Source organism: Lissotriton vulgaris, chromosome 4_1 (genome assembly GCF_964263255.1).
Source record: "Lissotriton vulgaris chromosome 4_1, aLisVul1.2, whole genome shotgun sequence".
NCBI lineage: Eukaryota > Metazoa > Chordata > Amphibia > Caudata > Salamandridae > Lissotriton > Lissotriton vulgaris.
In genome coordinates this window covers 47,586,382-47,606,097 of record NC_141691.1, presented here as the reverse complement: position 1 = coordinate 47,606,097, position 19,716 = coordinate 47,586,382, and the positions used below count along the sequence as shown (strand labels likewise).

The 19,716-nt window shown below is 48.6% G+C and overlaps 1 protein-coding gene across 7 annotated transcripts in view; it reads right to left on the bottom strand.

Annotated features, from left to right (window-relative positions):
• MED12 (mediator complex subunit 12) overlaps nucleotides 1-19,716 on the bottom strand; it is an 820,436-nt gene that overhangs the window by 375,500 nt on the left and 425,220 nt on the right. For all 7 annotated transcript variants that reach the window (XM_086918278.1, XM_086918283.1, XM_086918279.1 and 4 more), the window contains exon 23: nucleotides 254-374. In XM_086918278.1, the coding sequence (XP_086774404.1) occupies nucleotides 254-374 (121 nt within the window). The remainder of the gene's footprint in view (nucleotides 1-253; nucleotides 375-19,716) is intronic.

The window sequence follows — 19,716 nt, the reverse complement described above, 5'->3', positions numbered from 1 at the left end:
CTGTCTGAGGGGATAGACTGGACAATGCGGAACTGTGGAGCTATGTCTAAAGGACAGGCAGGAAAATGTTGGCAAGCTCGAGGTAGTGTGGCCAGGAGGAACAAATGAAGCTTTGATTAAAAGCTAGGGCGAAAGCTCACAGACAAAAGGAACTAAAGAGACAGATCTGGAGGGACAAGATTGCTAGCAGGAATAGCTATGAGGATCTGGAGACGAGGTTGGTGGTCATGCAAGGACATTATGGCACACTGACCTGCATTGAGAAGAGAAGGAATGGCAGCACAGCGTATCAGATCTTCCAGCAACAAGCACTGTCGTGCAATGAGGATAGCCACAAACGTGGCTAGAGAATCATGGAAGGACAGGTCACTCACCTGGAAGGAAATGAGAGGTTAGAAAAGATATTTATAACACAGGTAGTCCCAGAGATGAGATTTAAGCTTCTCATACAGTGTGTAGGAAAACCGGTAATCATTTGGGGTGGACAAGTGTCCACTTCAAAGCATAAGGCCTCCACCTGCTAAAGGTCATAAAAATGAAATAAACCTATGCTTTATTGCTGGGAATGTGATACAAAGTAGTCAGCAAAGGCAACATGAAAAGTATTTAAACAGTGCATACACAGTAGAAAGTTACACAACCTGGGATCGATTTGAGGTGACTGTAATGGTGCGCTGGATAGATGCATCAAGTGGATTGGCCCAGATGCAAATCTGGAAGTCAAAAAGTTCATAACATTCCAAAGTTTTAGTTAAAAAAAAAAAGGGTCACTAATTTTCTTGAGGAAAAAAAAGTGTTCTCCTGCGAGACAAATCTACAATTTTAGCCACCGCAGGGAAACTGCTGGTCGGACACATGCCGCAGATTGGTCCCATAAGTTTCTAGAGCTCTTGAGTTTTTTGCTTGACAAAACAAAGGAACTGCAATTTTTTGGGAGATGCTGGAGTCTTTCATTGGGACGAATCTGAAATTCACTCCGATGCCACAGAACTACAGTTGGGTACTTTTTGCAGTAGGTGTCCCTTGGCTCTGGAGCAAAGGTTTTCTAAAGTTTCTAAACTGGAGCCCAAGCAATCACAGGAGTACACTTCTAAGCCTCCAGGACCTCAGGGTAGGCACCTAGTGGCTCAGTGTGCCAGGTCAAAGCAATCAGCAAAGTCCAGTCCAAGGTCAAGTTGCCACAGGCCAGCAGGTACTTGTAGAGAAAAGGCTTCTTGCAGCTTTTTGTGTCCCTTTAGACACAAAGGTCAGCTAACTGACCCTTGAATGCACTTCTGGGAGAAAGTGCCATCTTTTTGCCCTGGTATGCCCCCACTTTTTTCTGAACTGCTGATGTGCTTTGACTGAGTGTGCTCTGGGTTCCTGCCAGCCATGTACCCAGGGCCTGTGTTCCTTACCTAAAACTGTGTTGAGACTAAAACCCAATTGGCATCTCTGGCCATCTATCAGCCCCTAGTAAATGGTACCCTAGGCACCCAGGGCATGGCGACTAGAGAATACCCCTGAGGGCTGCAGCACTTATTGTGCCACCCTCAGGGGCCCTGTACCCTGACACCCACACACTGCCTTTGCAGGCTGAGTGTCTAAGTACAGAACTAAACAAAGAGTCGACATGGCACACATCCCTGTGTACCATGCCCACAGAACTCACTGCCCAGGCATACTTCAGTCACCCCTCCAGCTGGGTGCCCTATGCCAGAGGTGTGGGCACAGGTGCATGAGCCCTGTGCCCATACAGTACCCAGGGCCATCCCTGGGCATTGTAAGTGCAGTGGTGCCATTAAGAGTACATGGTGCTGGGAGGTTGTCATTACGAACTCCACAGCACCATAATGGCTACACTGAGGACTGAAGTTTGGTACCAAACTTCTCAGCACATAAAACCTGCACTGACGCCAGTGTGAGATTTAATGTAAAATGTACCAGAGGGCATCTTAGAGATGCCCCCTGAAAACCTAACCTACAATCCACATCTGGGCTGAGTGGCTGCAGAGGCTGCCACACAGCAGACATGTTGCTGGACCCCTGGGTGGAGAGCCCCTGCTCTCCTGGGCCTGAAACAATGCACATCCTGGGCGAGGTGCTAGGTCTCCTCCCCCAGGATGGGCAGGGGGAAGCTTCAAAGGCATGCCGTCTCTGTGAGCTTCTCCAGACCATTTGCTGTACCCAACAACTGGCCCCCATCTGTCCTGACCCCCACTCTGGCGGGAAGACTGGCAGGAAAAACTACGTCAGGAAGGGGGGTGTGCCAGCCTGTGCCAACCCCACCCCTCAGGTGGGAGAGACGAGGTGAAGCACGTCCCCAGCCATCTTGAAGATGGGGAGCCCTGTCCAATCACAGCTAGGCTCCTGCACCCCTCCCATAGGAGAGGAGCAGGCTAGGGAGTGTACCCACCCCAGGACAGGGACCTTCTGGTCCCTGCCCTTGCCCAACCTGTAACGCCCCTAAATTCAGTATTTAGGGGCTCCCTGTAACCTTCCTTCCTCAGACCCCGATACCAAAACAAAAAGAAGATCAAGAAGACCACCCGCCGCGCAGCTGCTAACAACTGACTTGACTCCAACCCTACCGGCCTGTCGATCCTGGAACCTGCTCCTGGCTAAATCCCGGCGACTCCTGCGGACAGCAACCTTGGGACCCTCCTAAAAGATTTGGACTCCCATCAGCAGAAGTTCTGCTGCAACAACCCCCCTGGTGTCAGCCAGGAAGCTCCGGACCACTCTGCACCTGCCGAGCCAGGGCCGAGCCCAACCGAACCGAGACCACAAGGACGTCCCCCCGGCGACTGGGACCCGAAGTCCAGTGCCCAAAGACCCTCCTCGAAGAACCAGACGACCACTGCAGACTCAGAACCAGGGGCCACCCCAACCGCGACCAGCTGAGGGTAAGCTTTTCCGACACCCAAAGACACCCCTGCACCCGACGCCCTACATCCCCCTGTGCCTCCCTTTGGGGTACCTACCTGTACTCCAAGATCCCAACTTACCGCTCGAAGTGCTGGTCGCCCCTGGAGAGTCTCAGTCCCGAGCCTGCAGACTTTGTTCCTTTTTGACCTTTCCCTTTGGATAACATTGAGCGCCCGACGGCTCAAAAGCACCCTGCACCCAGCCGCCTGAGTGCCGCTGGCTATGCCACCTTTGTCCTTTCCTACTTCCCCCTTTGCCCTGAGCAAGTGACCCGGAGCCCAGATCCTACAGCCGCTTGGCTTGCTAGCCAGCAGCTACCAACCGAAGGCCCCCTTTCCCTCATTGGATATCTTTGGGCCTAGCTACCTCTGCACCCGGCCGCCCCTGTGCTGCTGTGGCTGAACCAACTGTACTTACCTGACCCTGGGGGACCCCTGAGTCTATGCCCAGAACCTTAACTTCACCAGCCAGGTACTCACCTGGAAACCGGAACTCACTTACCTGCCATTGGATATCATTGACCATTTTTGACTCAAACATTTTGTAAGTGTGAAGTTTTGGAAACTCAGAATATTCATATAAAATCAGCTGAATTCCGAAGTACTCACCTGTGAGCAGGGGAGAAACCAGTACTGTACCTTGCAGTCCAGTGCTGAACCGCAAAAGTAATCCTTACCGAGTTTATTAGTAATCTGTATTTTCTCCATAGGAACCCATTGTCTGCTGTTCTATGAAATTTCTTCAAAGTGTCTACTTTTGAAAACTTGAAATATTCTTTAAACATCATACGAAATACTAAAACGCAATTACCTACCTGTTTTAAGTTGAGGCCCTAGTGCTGGATCTAGGAGCCCAGTATTACTGGATTACAAAAGTAACGCAATCATACTTTACCTGCAACATGAATTTTCTCCCTTTGAATAACATTGCCAGATTTTCACTGAAAAGTTTTTAAGTGTGAACTTTTAAAACAGCTTTATATTCATGAACATTCACTACAGTAACGAAAACGTGTTTGCTAACTTGGTTTCAGCTTAGGCCCAGGACTGAATCTAGGATCTAGTCCTGGAACTACTAAAGTAATCTGTACTGTAATCAACTGTACTTTTATGATAACAATCCATTGAGCTCAATGCTAAAGTTTGTCTAGACTTGAGTTGCCTTTTGCAACCCCTGTATCTATTGTGTTCACAAACTTTATTGGTTCCTTGCAAAGTAATTACATGAGAGTACTCATACCAAGAAAAGTATGTTTTTTATGCCTGTTGGTTCTAAAAACAAAACAACTATATCTCTTGATATATAAACAATTGGCCTGGAGTTCAGTCTTTGAGTGTGTAAAATCCTTTGCTGACTGAGTGTGTACATCAAATGCTTTACACTGTTCTCTGGTACTGCCTTACTGCTCGACCAAGCTACCACTTTTGAGAGCAAGGTCAGTCCTCTGGTATACCTCTGGGTTTTTTGACTCTATACACACTGTACCTCTTTCTGGTCCAGTATATATGGAGCCACTTTCTCACAACTTCTTGCAGGGGTAGAAGGGGAAGCGGATTCATCCTTCAGAGCTTCACAGATCACAGACAGAACCGGGCCAGTCCTCTCCCATTCTTGCGCAACTTCAGAAAGTGCAGTGTTGAAGGCAGGGCGAGGGTCCGGCTTTGAGGTTTGACCGCGGTAATGAGCAGTCCCTCCTCTGTGGTCACTCAAAATCGATTCTAGAAGTAGCCTTCTTCGTACTGGGTTTGGTACCAGCCTGACTATGGAGACAAAAGCTGGGGCTTTCCAAATGTCAACTAACATTTGCTTGTGATAATGGCAGCACCTCTGAATTAAGTTCCTGGGGCACAACAACTGTTTTTCCTGCAGAAAAAGAAAATATCTTCCAGCTCCAATGCCACTGGCTGCTCTGGGAGCAGTTTTCACAACTAATCCTGGCCAAAGAAATGCTGGGCAGATGCCGGAGAGCTGATGTCTATTAGGTTCCAGCAGCTTTAGGAAGGGCAAAGTTAACTTTCTAGAAGTTACATTTCTCATCTATTTAATAAACATCCAACACTATCATTATATTATATTTTTATTCATTTAAAAAAATAAGTCTTTGAAAGGAGTCTGTAGGTAGTATAAAAGGTCAAAAGTTATAGATTAGATTCAAGTGTATATTCTATCCTTTGTCTTATCCTATGTGGCAACTGGTCTGACCAGTGACAATGTTGTTCTGGGCCTAGTCACTGGGGAAATATGGAATTTCTGAAGTGATGCATATTCCCCTCTTATAATTATGCACCCTACTTTGTGGACAACAGGATGCGTTTAGAGCTTAAAATCAGTTTTTTCTACCTGTCAAAAGGGTGCTTTTGACAGACCTTTGCAGCAGGTTTCAAGCTGGTTTCGTGAGACTACTGTAGGAAGCTGGCTTTTTATGCAGTGTACCAATGTAGGGGTCCACCATGCTAAAGGTCTAGACAGCTCTTATTGGCTTACAGGGGTTAAGTGCTCTATGTGTGGTAGCATGGTCGAGCAGCTTAGGCTTAACAGATGGGAGTGTTGACCATTTGTTGAACACAGAGTCAATAAATAAGAGTCACTCAAAAAGAAATCCAAACCCAATTTAGAAAAATACAGATTTTTATATATTTTTAGACATCAAGATCACTGGAAACAGGTAAGTACTTTCAGAGAAACGAGGTTTACAGTACAACACTACAATGCGCCAAATAACAGTTTTAGAGGCATGAGCCTTGAGCGCTGCAATGTTACGTATGGGAGAAACACACACTGCATACATATACTTGCGAGCATTTGGGATTTAAGGTACTTCAGGTCCAAGAAACCACCAGCAGTTCGGTTTTAACTGCCCCGGGAGTGCAGTGGTCCTGGTCACATCGGTAGCCTCAAGCGCTACTTGTTAAAGTCAATGGCAAGGTACCTGTAAAAGAAAGGCTGCAAGTGGAGACTTGGCGACAAGTCCGGTGGAACCCAAAGGGGGGGCTCTCCCCTTGTGGGTCTCTAGGGAGAGGGGACACCGTTGGTTTACGTGAACTCTGGCAGTGGGGCTCGGGTGCAGAGGTATTTTGTCCAGCAGGTCGCTTGCGTTGGAGGTTCTCACTTTACTTGCATGTGCTGGAGAGGGAAAGAGAACAGAAAAGCAGGGCTACTCTTGGTGCAGGCCTCGTTGATCCTGAAGTCCTTTGTCGGGTGGTCGGCTTTGGCGTCAGTGGTATCCGGGCTGGGAACTCAACAAGCCTTAAGTGCAGCAAATGCTTGGGTACCCAGGGTATTTGTGCTGGGAAGCTTCTGGAGGGTCTAGCATCTCAAGACTCGCTGGGCAGACTGGGCTGACCTGCTAGAGCCACAGTGATCAGTAAAACAGAGTTCCAGACGTGTAGTCAGTGCCTGCAGAGGCAGGGGAGTGGCTCCTACACTTCCTGGGAGATGCTGCTTGTAGGAGGCTGGCTCTGTAAATACTATACTGAAGTGATGTATAGTGTGCACAGGGGCCAGTGGAACCCCAAAGGTAGGCAGAGGCAAAGTTAGATAGCACCTCACTCTCGAATTGTGTTAGTGTGGTCAAGCAGTAAGGCTTTATCAGAGGACAGTGTTCAGCATTTGTTGTACCCTCTCAATCAGCATATGATTTCACACACTCAAAGACTGAACTTCAGACCAATTGGTTTTGTATAAAAATATTATTTTAGTTATTTTATCTTCTAGAACCAAGCAAGCCTGGCACAGGTAAGATGATAAATACTTTGCAGTAAATATACAGTTTGGGATGCAATTGTAAATGTGCATTTCAAATGGTAACAGTTTGAATTACTGGTAATGCAATACTGTGAAATGCTGTACATATAATTTGTATCGACTTTGCAATGAAAATTACAGGTAAGTTACTTTTACGTTACTTTCGAGATTACTTTTTCTACTCAGTGAGAAATGCCTAGATAGAACACTGGGACATTTCCTAGAGAAAAGGTGAGTAAAATCAGTTTTGCACAATTGTTATTTTTCTGGTTTCCATACAAATGAACTCCACACTTATAGCATTTTTCACAGAAAAACAGTCAATGGATTCTTATGGAGAGAAATGAAGTTACCGGTTACCAGGTAAGTAATCAGTCTTTGGAGTTAAGCTTCTGGGGTTAGAACAAGGGTTCCCCCAGGTTCAAGAAGGCACTCTCGTTACACCCTCAGTGGCAGTAGGTCGGCCGGGTGCAGAGACCCAATGTTATCCAACGGGGCATTGGGGGCCTCCGGTTGATGGCTGCTGGCCATCAGGCCACTGGGTTGTGGGAGAGAAACTCCTGGACTTCAGCTCAGGGCAAATGGGGAAACAAATCAGCACCAAAGGTGCACCCTCAGCGGCGTTAGAGAGCTGGGTGCAGGGTGCTGTTTCAACGTCTGGTGCCTCCGGTTTGCAAAGGCACTGCAGGCTCGGGGACGAAGGTCTTCTGGGTGCAAACACCACTTCGAGGGGTAAGTTAGGGGTTGGTTAGGCACCGTTGGTTTGGGCACGCAACGGCGTGGGGAGTCGCATGCAGGGGTGTCTTTTTGGGATTGGATCTTCTTACCAGATCCTGGTCGCAAATGGGGGGGCCTTCTGGATTTAGGCTGCAGGTGTCGGCTAGAGGCTTGAGGCAGGTCAGGGGTCACCGGATCTCAGGTCAGGATCGCCGGGTGACCTTGTTGTGTTTGCCCACTCGAGCTCGGGCCATTGATTGCGGGTGCAGAGTGGGGCGGATTTGCGGTGTCCGGCCGACGCCAGAGGTTGCAGGTGAACAAATCTGGTGTTCAAAGGAGACAAAGTCTTTATGTTTGAAGGCAGGCAAGTTCTCTGGGGTGTTTTAGGTTGCTGGCTGCAGGACACACCAGGATTTTGCAGGAGCAGGTTTGAGGTGGAGACAGGCCGGTAGGGCTGGGGCCAAGTCAGTGGGTGTCTTCCTCTTGTATTTCTTTGGCGCGGCTGTTCTGTTATTCTTTTCTTGTTGCAGGTTCTTGTCTGAAGAAGCGAGGTTCAGGGGTGCCCCTAAATACTAGATTTAGGGGAGTTACAGGTAGGTAAAAGGCAGGGACCAATGGGTCCCTTCCCTGAGATGGGTACACTCCCTATTATGCCACCCTCCAGTGGGAGGGGGGCATGAGCCTGTCCCTGGTTGGCTGAGTCCCCCATCTTCAAGATGGTGTGAACTGAGAGTTGTGCTTCACCTCGCCTCCCCCACCTGAGGGGTGTAGTTGGCAGAGGAGGGTACACCTCTCTTCCTCACTTGTTTTTCCTGCCAGTTCTCCCGCCCAAAGTAGGGGTCACAACCAGTGGGGACCAGTTGCTGAGAGCAGCAAGTAGCCTTGGGAAGCTCACAAAGACGGCAAGCCTTGAAAGCTTCCCCTTCGTGAACAGTGCTCATCCTGGGGGTGCACAACCTCGTCTCAGGATGTGCATTGTTTCAGGCCCCAGAGAGCAGCAGGCTCTCAACCCAGGGGTGCAGAAACAGGTCTGGTGGTGGCAACTAAAAGCAGCCCTTCAGCCTGGACACTAGAGGTGGGTTAGTTTTCAGGGGGTGTCTCTATGATGCCCTCTGTGTGCATTTGTCATTAAATCCCACACTAGCATCAGTGTGGGTTTAATGTGATGAGAAGTTTAATGGCAGCATTGCACTTACAATGTCTAAGAATGGACTTAGACGCTGTAAGAGTACAGGGCTCATGCACCTGTACCCTCACAACTGGTATAGTGCACCCAGCTAGAGGGGTGAGTGATCTATGCTAAGGCAGTGGGTTGTAGCATTGCACTCAGGGATGTGTGCCATGTCGACTCTTCACTTTGTTCTGCACTAAGACACACAGCCTGCCAGGCAGTGTGCGAGTGTAAAGGTAGAGGGCTTCTCAGGGTGGCACAATACATGCTGCAGCCCTTAGAGGTATTTACTGGTCACAGTGTCCTGGGTACCTATGGTACCATTTACCAGGGGCTGACCTGTGGCCAGAGATGCCAATTGGGTACAGTTTTGGGGAAAGAACACAGGCCCAGGGACCCAGGACACAACAAGTCAAAGTGCATCAGAGAGGTAGGTAGGGGTGAGAGAGTGTGTGTGTGAGAGTGAGAGAGTGTGTGTGTGAGAGAGAGTGTGTGAGAGAGTGAGAGAGTGTGTGTGTGAGAGAGAGTGTGTGAGAGAGTGAGAGAGTGTGTGTGTGAGAGAGAGTGTGTGAGAGAGTGTGTGTGTGAGAGAGAGTGTGTGTGTGAGAGAGAGTGTGTGTGTGAGAGAGAGTGTGTGAGAGAGTGAGAGAGTGTGTGTGTGAGAGAGAGTGTGTGAGAGAGTGAGAGAGTGTGTGAGAGAGTGAGAGAGTGTGTGTGTGAGAGAGAGTGTGTGAGAGAGTGAGAGAGTGTGTGTGTGAGAGAGAGTGTGTGAGAGAGTGAGAGAGAGTGTGAGTGAGAGAGAGTGAGAGAGTGAGAGAGTGAGAGAGTGAGAGAGTGAGAGAGTGTGAGAGAGTGAGAGAGAGTGAGAGAGTGAGAGAGTGAGAGAGTGTGTGTGTGAGAGAGTGTGTGTGTGAGAGAGTGAGAGAGTGAGAGAGTGAGAGAGTGAGTGAGTGAGTGAGTGAGTGAGTGAGTGAGTGAGTGAGTGAGTGAGTGAGTGAGTGAGTGAGTGAGTGAGTGAGTGAGTGAGTGAGTGAGTGAGTGAGTGAGTGAGTGAGTGAGTGTGTGTGTGTGTGTGTGTGTGTGTGTGTGTTATGTACTGCAACAGATACCAGACTTCTCATAGCACTGTTTTAAATGCCTCCCAGAGTGTCACTTTGGAGTCTACTAAACCCACATTTTCAGCAAAAAATAATTCTGCTCCCTTCTTGGCATATTCCCTGAAGTCACCATCACTGAATAACCATGGATCTATTCGCGGGGTAGTGTATAGTCTCTCCTGGGGCCAATTAACCCCACTTCCAGCGGTGAGTGATTCGACACCCCACGAGCCCTGTGAGTTGCACCCACAAATACTCCCAATCTCGTGAGTTTGTTTTATCATGTAGTCCAGTTGTGAAAGGCTCCCGCTTACTGCCGATAGATGTGTGTACTGTTTCTCTGTGGGATGTTGGTGTTGCCATGTGCCGTGCAGTCCCATCGTTCATAGGAAGCCCCCCAATGACTTCCTATGACCTAACTGTTTCTGCCCGTCTGGTAACATCCATCTCTATGGCTATAATATCATTCATGTCTCTTCCTAAAACGAAGCGCCATTCTGGGAGTTCCAGTAGCAGAGGGCCCAGCTTCTCTAGTGTGTTGGCCTGCAACCCTGGACAAACATAGACCGAGAATAGGTTTAGCCTTTGGCCTTCCCAAGTCCTACAAACCGCTACAAATCTACCCAATGTATCTGGCCATACCCTCCGCTGAATACATGGAACTGTTTTCCTGATAAGAACCCCCACTGCCCTGGTTCCTGTAGTGTATCCTGCAAGCTCCAATAAGGTATAACCACATTTATTCAGAGCTTTACATTGGCTGCCTTTTAAGTGCGTTTCCTGCAACAGAACAATGCCCGGCAAGTAATGCTTGATGTACTGTAACAGCATTTAACGTTTTAACTTGTCATTAAGTCCATACACATTTCAGGACCCCACACTCAAAGGAGTCATCGATGTCATGCAGTTCACAAATGTTGGTAAAGCCTCTGAGCCAATCGTTTACTGAATGTGGCAAGCTAATGCCTCTTTACGCTGCCTTGTGTTCTTGTTAGGTGTCTACCATCTTCCTTGCGTTCTCCCTGAGCTTTAAACTTCACCAATAAGGTATCTGTATAAACTAACAACTGGGACCCTAACCCCCTCACCTCCCCTAACCCTGTTACCCTGCCACTAAGGTTGTGCCATCCCCAACTTCCCAACCCGCAGAGTGCCTGTCGCCCTAGAATGTATATCAAACAACTATAACCGGGGGTGTCTCAGCCGCTCCCATGTAGGTTTACCACCAAAGGAGAACCGGGCACTGAAAACCACACCCTGGGGACAAAACCCTTATTCACACAATCATTTTTTTATATCCCTGTGCTGAGCTAAATATCTTAAGTTGACATCTCTTATGAGTCGTGTCCATTGCTGTGACACTACATGTGCCAAGGTAGCCTCCTGATCTCTTTATCCCAGCAGCAGTCTCCTGAGTCGGGCCGATTTTTACCTAACTTATGTTTGTTTGCTGCGTCTTACATCCTTTCTTTTCCACTCGCTCTGGGAGCCAACTCTTCAATCTCTTCTCATACACGTGGCTCCTGACTCGTCATGCGATTTTCTTGGTCCTGTCTGTAGGAAGGTGGATACCTGACTATGGTTACTCCCAACTTTTTGCCTGGTGTTTTGCTGGTTTTCCGACTTAGTTGGCCTGGGACCCTGCCAATCAGGACCCCAGGCCTACTGCTCTCTCTCTAAAATGGATTCCATGTACCTTAGGTACATTTCCAATTGGTACTGGGCCACCTTATCAGACCCTGTAACTCAGGGCATAGGTGTACCCAGGGCCTACCAGGGGCTGAAGCATGTATTATGCCACCCCTGGCTGGCCATCTAAATCTGACACAACTGGCTGCACGACCGCTGGGGCAAGGTGGTGTAATCACCCTTTGCTTTAGATATAGTATGCCTATATCTAACCCTAAAATGGACACCCAGATTCCTATCAGTCACTCCTATGGCAGGCCTTGACAATCCTGAAGGCAGAGTGCTTGGAATCGTGTGAGATGGTGCTCTGGCATGAGCTGAGCCCGTTTGCAGCTGGCGGAACCAAGTCCTGATAGCTGTTCCATGATAACGCATACCATATACTCTTAAGTGCATTATAATCCTCGCGGTTAAATGCTATCTTTGGTATCGCTTTATCAAAACATGTCGAGTAAGGTGTCATACGAATTGGAATACTAACCCCTCGCCAATTCTGGCGACGGGGTTAGCATTCCACCCTTCTAGAGGGACACGACATGTATGTAACTGTGAACCCCGGTTAAAGTTAACTGAAGCCTCAGCTCCACAAAATGGATGTTGCCACCACAGACACGAGTCTGACCTCCTGCTGCTGGGAGTCCTTCCAGCGAGGAGAGCTTGGACAAAGGGTTTCCTGTCAGGGGCGGTGCTAGCACCATCCCAGACAGGGTTTTGTGTATCCTGGGTAGGCAGGGCTTTACAGGAAGGTGACTGCAAGTGGCACCCCGGTGCTCACTACGGATCTGCCGGCTAGAACCAGTTCCAGGGGCACACCAGCCCCTGGCCTGGGGAAAGTCCGGCATGGGAGAGGAGTGTAACCACCCCCCTTCCTGGTCCCACCCCTAGGGCAGGACCTAGTCGCGTACCCACCCCTTTCTTTAGGATAAAGGCAGGAGCGGGGACCCTTCCAAATTAGATCATCTTTGATTCAAGAAACTACTTTCTACGAAAGGAACTCTCGACTCTTCTCAAGATTTCTCCCTTGTGACTAAGGAGTAGTCACCCTGCATCCGCAGGCACCATCTAAGAACTCTGCGGTTTGCTGCGCATCCTTCCTCCGGAATCCGACTGCCCAGCTCGACGAGACCCGGCTTCCCTGGCACCTCTGACCTCTACCTACCTCTACAGCTAAGCTGAGAACCGTAGGTGCGACGAGACCTCGAGGGACCGGCCATCATCAGAACTGCACGACTTCTATCCAGCACGACCGCCGAGGGATCCTCTGGTGAGTGCTTTGGGGTCCGAGAAGCCCCGACCCTGAGCAGCTCCAGCCTCCCAGCATCTCCACGATCTGCGTGGGGCCCTTCTGCTTTTTGCTGCTCACCGCGTTGTCTGGCTACTAGCCCGCTGGCTTGTGGCCTTCTCGACGACGCCCGACGACAACAACGCTGCTGGTCTGGTTGCTCCAGACTGGCCCTTGCTCCCTTCCAAAAGAGGAGCACCCCGGACCCTCCTGGTCCACTCAAGACGCCATTTTAGGTCCACCGCGTGGGCTTGAATTTGCCAAGGCTTGTTGCCCCAATCCTGGGCCCAGCGACGCTGACAGCATCAACCATAGTGGGACAGCTCGCACCTCCATCCTGGTCGCCGACAACGCCTCCTGGTCCGTGAGACTGCAGAGCCCAGCGTCGCCCACTCACCTAGTTGAGGTGACTACCATCCGGTGCCCTCCTGGTGCCATCTGACTACTGGCTAGTAGTTACGAACTTGGTCCCCTCTGCTTTCAGGTGTCATCCATCTTCGATCCAGGCTTGGATCACTTCGAACTATCTTCACTGGTCGCCTGCCAGCAACTCCTTTCTTCAGGCTCCTGGTTCGTCAGCGAGGATTCCAGACGTCTGTAAAGACCTATGCAGCCGCAGCCCCTGGGCTAGGTAACTTCGGCATTTTGGTGCCCCAGCATAGCCTCACTATCTAAGGGTCCAGAGTCACTGTCGTTTTCGACCTACCTTATCGGGTTCGCCCGAGAACACTAACTTTGCTTTTACTAGCTCCCATAGACTTTGTCCCTCATCCCGCGTGAGAGTGCACACTCTGCACCCGAGTCCCCTAGGCCTCCTACTAGTAATCTGAAGGTTCAGTAACGTACTCCTAGCGATTCCAAAGCCTATTAGTACAGTACTTACCTGCTAGTAATTTCGCATTCCACTTCCATAGTATATGGTTTTTCGTGCCCCTCGGGCATTGGTGTAAATTGTGCAACTCGAAGTATTTTCGTAAGAGTTTTGTTGTGTGCTTAGTACCCTGTCCTCATAAAGAGTACAGGGCTGTTGTGACTTGAATAAATACACTGTTTATGTTCATAACACTTGTGTGGTGTCCTTTTACTTGGTGTTCAAGGGGTATATGTGATGGTATAACAGCTGGCTTAACACGCCCTCTAGAGTTTAGCCCGAAGACTGCTCGTATCCACGCTACTAGGATAGCTGGTCTATAAGGTTGACTTACAACCAATCACCATAAGGGTCGTTTGGACTGATGCATAGTGATCACTAGAATAGTGAGCACTGCATATCAGGCCAACTTCTCACACTGTCGTCCTTGGCCAGGAGTCCTACCTTTGCCTCTTACACAAGCTGCAGGTCACCAACTCTCCAAACATTCCCACAATGCGAAGTGCCGTGTCTTGCCTACCTCTATTACACGTAGTTTAGCTGGGAACAGCATCATATATTTGAGTTCACGGTCTCTCAGTTCCCGTTTCACAGCTCCTTCTTTGCCTTTGCACATGTAGGGTAAAGTCCAGGAAAAAGCGGATGTAGGCATTTTCAAATCCGATGTTTCCCATGGATCTGGCGGCTTGAAGTATTGCATTGCGGTCTCTGTAGCTGAAGACTTTTGCTATATTTTTCCTTGGGGGGGGGGGGGGCAGATCTGGGTGTCGGTGCACCCTTTTGATCAAAAAGAAATTGGAAATTTTTCAATGGCTTCAAAACTTTCACGAGGATGTCTTCTAAGAAGAGAGCCACACTCCGTCCCTCCGCCACCCCCACCAACCTGATATTTTTTCTCCTCACTCTTCCTTCTTGGTCTGCCAATTTCGCTGACATTTCCATAGCCTACTGGGTGGGCGTCTGCACTTGGGCTTCTATGCGCTTGGTGGTTGATTGGAGCTGCGTTATATTTGTCTCTGCGGTCGTTACTTTCTAGGAGAGTTTATGTAGATTAGCTCCGATTAGGTTCTTTTTGATCTGCACGTGTCAATTTAAGGTTCTAGTGCTCCTTTTAGGTCTTGGCTAGCCACCATAATTGCTCCCAATGTATTCTCCACAGTTTATTCTGTTTGTGAAACAGCCAGGTTTTTTGATAGTGCATAGTTTTCCATTTTGTTCGACTGGACGGCACCCATGCTTCTGGGCTTTCCCATTCTGTTCCCGGCTGATCCTTAGGGTATCTCACGCCCTTGGTGCCTCATCACTCGGTCCGATATGTGCACCCTGAAAATTCTGAGCGCTAAATGTCTGACTTGTTTTGCCAGTGTCGGCCGTGGAAGGGTCTAGGGGGATGTGAATCTTTTAAATTGCCACTGCTGAGTCGAGGCCTTCGCGTAGTTACCCTCCTGCACTTCCTAAGTGCCTTTGCTGGCCGGACGCAGCGTTGATTTTGGCTCGGTCAATAAGTAGCTACACCTTTTCCGTTATCCACCCAGGGCCATAACTGCCTACTTGCTTCTCCTCTTGAGGTAATCACTCTCCCAATCGACCCATGACAAGATCGGCCATATTCTCCCCCCTGCTCAACCCCTTCTCTGTGCCTTAGTCTTCAACTGATCCATCCCTTGATCGGATGTTTGCTGTGGTCTGACACTCTTCTAGTTGCTGCTACGGCATTCTCTCTGTTAAGGCGTTCGAAACTCTGCGTATCTCAGTGTTCAACCTGTTGAGGTCCTCATCTCAACTCGCCCTTAGCCCATGGCGCTTCAGTATCTTTCCAGGGTTATGCGTGAGCTCTCTCTACCCTTTAAAAGCGGTTATGTCAAGGTGACTGGGGCGGCACCTCCGTATGGCCTCTCCCTCCGCCCGCAATGAATACGCTGCTCCCCTTTACTGGTAGGCACCCGCTGCCCAGGTCACTATATGTTGTCCCCAGTTTAATTCCTCAGCATTTTGTGTGGTTCCAGTAAGGCACCTCCTTTTTTCCGGGACAGTGGTCCCCGCACTGGGTGAGGCATCCACTGTCCAGAGCACGGCACGGCCCAGCCCAGCTACACCGAGGGACCAGGGAGCGACACCTCCGCAAGCCTTCCTACCAGCCCTCGGGCGAGTTCTTCACACACCGCTCCCTCGTTATCCTGTGGGGCTCGGCCACTCGTTACCTCCTGCATCCTGGAGTGTGGTGTGTATTTGCGTCTGCTGTCCGAAATGCGGCGGGCCCAGGTCTATTGTGCCAGGGGGGCCCAGGAGCAATACCTCGGTACAGCTTCCTTCCATCTCTGCCGTAACTGCATCACTCACCGCGCTCCGGCATCACTCACTTCGCTCCGGCTCCTCATTGTCTGGTGGGACTTGAGTTCCCCGTTCTCTCTCCCCACGACTAAGTGGTCTCTCGCCCGTTGTTCTCTGGGCATTTTATTTCACAGATCGGCTCCCCACACTCCTGATATTAGCCTTAACACTTTCACACTTAGCACCATGTCTTTGGAGGCCGGAAATTGAACAGATTACTGGATTTTCGACCCTTCCTCAGGGGAGCTCGGCTAAGACGCCACCATTTTCTCTTGCGGCCAAGCCACAACCCCAGCACCATATACTCTTAAATGCATTACTGCACTTACAATGTCTAGGCATTGGTCTAGACACTGTAGGGGCACAGGACTCATGCACCTGACCTATGCTAGGGCAGTGGGTTGTAGGCATGGCTCCCAGTCAGGGTGAGGGGGGTCCCAGGTGGACCACCCAGGTGGACCCTCTTCAGCTACCAGGCCCTAGGTACCCAGGGTACAATTTACTAGGGACTTACAAGGGGCAGAAGTACGAATGGTGGATTTGTTTTAGAGGATGAAGAACTGGCACTGTGGACCTGGTTGGCAGGGACCATGGGCACCACAATTGAAACCACATCAAAACCAGGCAAAAGTGGGGGTTAACCATGCTAAAAGAGGTAGTTTCTCACACTCTTTGTTTTAGGGGTGACATTTTCCCATGGACACTGGTAAATGTTTGATGACAAGTAGGGTGAAAAGACACGGGAGAAGCTCCCGATCGTCTAAAGGCACAGAAAGAAAGGAATTGAAGTCAGCGAGCAAGGGTGGCTCTTATATGCAGCTCCTCTCATCATTTAAAGGACAAAACAAAGTTGTCGCAGAACCAACCAATGCCACCTACCCATGCACAGGAGTATTGCTTCAAAAGCTTCAGAATATGTTCTGACACCTGAAGAAGATTCACAAGGAGAGGAATCTGCAGTTAGAAGCAGCCCACAAGGATATCGCTTATATGCAGCACAGCTCTGTCACTTCCAAGGTAGTATGGAGTCAGCATGGAGTCACACAACGACAGCTAGTGGTGCACAGGAACACTGCTATGGAAACATTTTCTGGGTATACAGTCTGGCATCTGGAGTGTATTCTAAGGTAAGGAATCTGCAGTTAGAAGTATCAACCAGCAGAAAGCATGGTGAGTGGTGGAAGCTGCTGGTTTCTGTGAATGCTGCATTTTGTTTTCTCTCATTATTAAGCCTATCGGACTAATTTCCTTCAAACTATTCCAAAGGCAGCACTGGTGCTATTATTATGGCACGTCCACAAGAAATGCACTAAAATATACTAAATGTCAATAATGTTTTTGCTATTCTTTCTCCAATTTCTTAAATAGGAGCTTTAAATGTTTGACATCTTGCTACCAGTGATTTTGGCTAAAATGGCTGGAAACCATCACAGTTAACAGAAGTGCACAAGTCTGTCATCTGCTCATTGTAAATAGGAACATCCATGTGAGGCAGCTAGTGTAATTTTTCATATAGGGATTGCCAAATTATCCTGTACAGTGTATTCGTTTATCAGCACAAACAAATAAGAGTCCACTTGGACCCTGTTGCGGAATACTCATGGAAGCGATTCAGTTTTTAGAAAAATGAATTTCACCCAAAAGCAAAGAGTTACTTGCAGCAGCAAATGACTATTTCCAAAGACCAGTAAAAGCAAAAGTCATGCTTTCAGAACTTGCAGCGATAACCTCTGCTCTTCAGGGGATGTTTCAAAAACTCCCAAACTTTCAAGAACTCTTCTGGAGGTACTCTTCTTCAGGGTCCCAGCCAAAAGTCCAATTCTAACTTAGAAGAATGCAGAATTTTGTACTTTATGGTCACTCATAAAGCTCCCAAACTGCTATAGTCAACTTCGAGGACACCAAGGCACATAGAAACAAGTGGGAACCAACTTCCAGGACACCAAGGCAGGGAGAAACAAGAGCAACCCCTCCCTTCAGCCATGGGTCTGGTACAAGTGCACTTCCCAATGATCCACCGGTTCCGCTAGAAGTTTGCCTTTCTTATGCCAAATTACTGGTGGGCTACAGGAAGCAGGCCTTCTCGACCATTGGACAATCAAAACCACACCTTAATATAAGCAAAAGAATCAAAGGGCACTCCACTTACCTAGAATGATAGAAAGCTAATTTGTTTTCCTTGTCGCCTCCAATTATAGTGATGTTTTGATTCCTAGGCGGCTGGAACTTCAGGTTAGGTTACAGTAGTTACTGACCAGGTGTTGATGGTGGGCCCTATTCCCACACTGCACCAGTTCCAACCTTTCAGTGATTCATCTGACTTATGGCTAACACAATCCAGGAAATACTTAATCTAGAAATAGTTTTCCAGGTTCAAGGTAGACTCTCTCATTGGCTGGAGCTCTTACAGCCCAATATTGGGCCTGCCTACTGAAATTGCACACCTTCCCCAAATGATGCAACTATTCTGATCCCTTGCCACCTCCTGGGTCAAGGAGCCAACTTGGTCTGGATAGAGAAACCAACTTGCAAGAAAGTGGGTCTGCTTCAATGTAAGGTCCAAACCAGACACCTGAACAATTAATGTGCCAGGCTTCCTGCGGTGCTTTTGTGGCGGATTGGTATCAGTCTTTGCTACCTTCGCCTCATTCCTCAAACCAATATTATCTGAAGTCCAGGTTATTAACCTCCACTATCCTCCTGCCAGGAACCTATATGCACCATGTGGTCCTTGTTAGAAATGGGATTTCTGGTTGGCTAGGGGTCGCGCCTAAGTCAGGCAGAAACCACCACTCTAGTCAGGGCAAGGGAGTTACACGCCAAAGATAACCCCCTGCTCACCCCCTTTCAAGCTTGGCACGAGCAGTCAGGCTTATCCCGGAGGCAATGTGTAAAGCATTTGCGCAACCCACACAGCAACAACATACTAGGCACACTACAAAAGGAACTCCACACAAGGTTATACCAATAATAGCCTTTGTATTATCCTAAAACATGTTAGAATAGTAATCACACAATATACACTGTGCCAACCGGCATTGGGCAATATTTACAGGAGATTATATACACTTCACATAGTATAGACAGTAAATGTAGAACATATAATAGACGTAGAACACAACCAGTAATTACTGGCAAACACTGTACTCCGCATCATCGTGTAACACAAACCAAATTATGCACAGTATCACATTTAGGTGTGAAATACATTCTGCGCCAACCTCACCAGCATAAACACATTATGCAATCTTGCTCATAAGTCTAAACGCATTAGACCTTAACCTTCTAAGCATAACTCACATTAGGGGTGTACCTCACAGGAGGGAATAATCTCACTAGCATAAACCACAGTCTGCAAATAACCTCCTACTTGCACCATATTTAGAGGCATATATTTATCACAGTATAAACTCATAATCATTAAATCACATTAAAGGCATACATCAGGGTGCGTAAATCATAATACATGCATCACATTTCCTGCCACCACATAAATCACACTAGGGTCTGGCGCCTTACAAACCTAACAGTACCCCTGGCCAACTGGCCTTCTCACAGGGGCTCAAATGCCCCATGTCCAAAGTGTCAGGGCAGCTGCCAATGCAGCAGAATCCATGTGGACAATTGAGCAGACCTAAACGTTGCAGCTAGCACTACGTACTGCGCAGCTGTTAAAGTACTGAGACAGAGGAGCGCAACTCACTCCCATCTCACTAACATGCTGTAAGAAAGTGGCTCTATATATACTGGACCAGAATGAGGTACAGTGTGTCTAGAGTCCACAAACCCCTGAGGTATAACAGAGGTTAAAGTCAGGACCGACCTTACTCTCAAAAGTGGTAGGTTGGTCGAGCAGTAAGGCAGTACGAGAGGACAGTGTAAAGCATTTGTTGTACACACTCAGTCA